General features: G+C 52.8%; 1 protein-coding gene across 1 annotated transcript in view; it reads right to left on the reverse strand.

The window, feature by feature from the left end:
* LOC104470454 (ovocleidin-116-like) overlaps positions 1-2,061 on the reverse strand; it is a gene marked incomplete at its 3' end in the record, with an annotated part of 3,654 nt that extends 1,593 nt beyond the window's left edge. Inside the window, exons 1-2 of the mRNA XM_010085384.1 lie at positions 2,008-2,061; positions 713-769 (exon numbers count right to left, since the gene is read on the reverse strand). Coding sequence (XP_010083686.1) covers positions 713-769; positions 2,008-2,061 — 111 coding nt within the window. The remainder of the gene's footprint in view (positions 1-712; positions 770-2,007) is intronic.
* Positions 2,062-2,594: the final 533 nt, after the last annotated feature.

Consider the following 2,594-nt stretch of genomic DNA (forward strand, 5'->3'; position numbering starts at 1 on the left):
TGGGAGGGACAGACCAAAAACCGAAACCCACAAATTAAAAGCAGTGGCAGGAGCTTCCCCTGCTATGCCCAGTCCTGCTAGCACCCCCTGGGACTCAGGGCACCAGGGTGGGCAGTTTATCCCACCACCCCCTGGCTGCCAGTGTCAGCAGGGATTTGTGCGCTCGCCTACCAGGCTCTGGGGTTTGGCTTCCCCCAGGGCTTGTTTTCTGCCTTTGCTTGCTTTCAGGAGCTGTGAGGTTTGGTGTTTTGGGTTGGTTTGTTTTTTTTTTTTTTTTGCAATGAATAAACAACTTAGTTCATGGTCCCATCAGGTATGAGTGATGGGACCTACGGCAACCGACGTGCTTGAAGGACAGCAGCTGGTTTGCAATAGGGAAAAAAAAGGTATTTTCTTCCACACCACCTGTCTGAATTTTGTTACTGATGCATTTGATGCCGATACACCTTGAAAATACCCTGTAGCAGCTGGGTCTGGGATTTTTACATCCTCACCTGTGGCGTGGGGCTGGGCAGGGACGGAGGAGCAGCTGGTTGGGAAGGAGCCCTCCCCTCACCCAAGCCCATCATGCCGTTCCCTTCCACTGTCCCTCCTAAGGGGCTGCTCAGACATTTCTCTCCCCCATCCCCACAACCCCTGGGTCCCAGAGGCAAGGGGACCCCTGGTCTCTTTTCCTGCAGCTTTCTCCCCGCGTCCCACCCCATGGGCATACCCGGTGCTGTCCCACGCAGTTCCCAGCAGCTCTCCCGGGCAGCGGTGGCGGTGGCACCTGCGGGCAGCAAAACACAAGTGAGAGATGGGGGGGTTAAATGCTGCCCCAGCATGTGGGCATCTGCCACGGCATCCAGGAAAGGGTGAGAAAACAGTGTTGATAAGATAAAAAATTGCCAGGCACTACCTGGGCTTAAAGCCAGTAATAGTAGGAAAGCTCAAAACCCTATTTCCAGGGTGGGAAAAGTCTTGCAAATTGTTGGTTTGCAAATATCTTTCTCCTGGATTCTGCTGCAGAGTGTTTTGATTGCAGAGCAGTTTCAATCCATTGCACCCCTGCTTATGCCAAAAAACACTCCAACTTCTAGATCTAATTGTGGTGGAACCTGGAGCTGGTAAACTGGGAGGAATTCCCAGTGTTTGCTGGGTGACTGAGCTGGGATGCCTGTGCTCTTACAGACAGATTATCCTGGCATCTTTTGGGATGTATTGGCCAATGCATCCCTCGGGGATGGGGGACTCAGAGGTGTGAGCATCCCCTGAACCCCACCAAGCCCTTTGGGGGCATTTCCCTATGTGCTGGATGGGCAGCTGGCCCCATGGAGGGGACCCCCCCTTCCAGTCTCAGCAAGATCAGCTGCTGAAGCACTCTGAGCCCAGCTGAAACAGGCAGAAATGCAGCACAGAGTATGAAATGTTCCCAAGTTATTCCATTGTTTGTGAGCAACATCAAGGGCTGGGTTACAGCCCCACTTCCGCGGCAGAGTATTAACCAGCCCTCTTCAGCACCCCTATCTGAAAAGCAAATCTGCACTGATTTATTGCCCCCCTCCCTGCCCTGTGCTGCTATTCTATTTATTTTCATTTACCCTTTGTTTTAGTTCTATCTGTCTGAATTTCACGCTAGGAGAGCTGGAACATCACTGCAAGCACCCCTCCGACCCCTGCCTGCATGGGTAAGGTGAGCATCCTCCCCTTCCTGTGGCTCCACTCAGGCTGTTCCCAGGCTGAAAGCTCTGGGATCCCCAAATCCCCAGAAATCGAGGGGAAGAGTCATGGCAACCTGAACTGGCCCTTGCACATTATTAAATGAATTAGTGCTAAATTAAAGGGATGTGCTCAGGCACGTCAATGTTAATTTATTTTTCCTGTTGGGTTCAGCTCTGCTTAAAGAAACCCCAAACCCCAGAGATGTTCCTCATATTTTCCTGCTGCTGCAAGAGTGCCGGGGCACACCAGGTAGTAACCCCCCCACTTTCGGCAGCGTGCTGGGAGGCTGGGGAAAGCCATACTCACGGGCGTCGCGAGGGCCGTGCTGAGGAGGCACAGGCACAGGAGGGCTCTTTGCATCTTGGGCAGCTCCTGAGGGGACACAAAGCGAAGCATGGTCGGAGTTTGTCATCCCAGGACTTGCCGTCCCCAACAATCCTGGTCAGCAGCAACCCCAAAGCTCCTGCCATCCCACAGCCCCCGTGGCGGTGGGGGTAGCCAGCCCTCTTGGCTTTCCCTGGCCTTTGGCATCACTCTGCTTCTCTGCAGCCCTCCCAGTGAAGGCAGTGCTCTCGCCATATGTGTACAGCGGTGAGGAAAAAAAAAGGAGACCTGACACCAGGCGTTAAATTTTCTTAACTCTGTCCAAGCAGCTTGGGCAGATATTTGCAATAAATGCCCACCCAACCTGCTGCAGGCTAAGCCGTACAGTCCTAAGTCTGAATTAAGAAATTGCACACTATTTTCAACAATTCCATTGGCTAATAATTCTCATTTCACCCCTTGGCCCTGGCTGGGGCTGACAGGTCCAGCCCGAAGAGTATTTTCAGCCATGCAGGCATTGCTAGAGAAAACATCGAAAGGAAATTCATGCAGGAGGCTCAGCGGTACAA

This window comes from Pterocles gutturalis, unplaced genomic scaffold, assembly GCF_000699245.1.
Source record: "Pterocles gutturalis isolate BGI_N339 unplaced genomic scaffold, ASM69924v1 scaffold1670, whole genome shotgun sequence".
In the NCBI taxonomy this organism is placed as follows: domain Eukaryota; kingdom Metazoa; phylum Chordata; class Aves; order Pterocliformes; family Pteroclidae; genus Pterocles; species Pterocles gutturalis.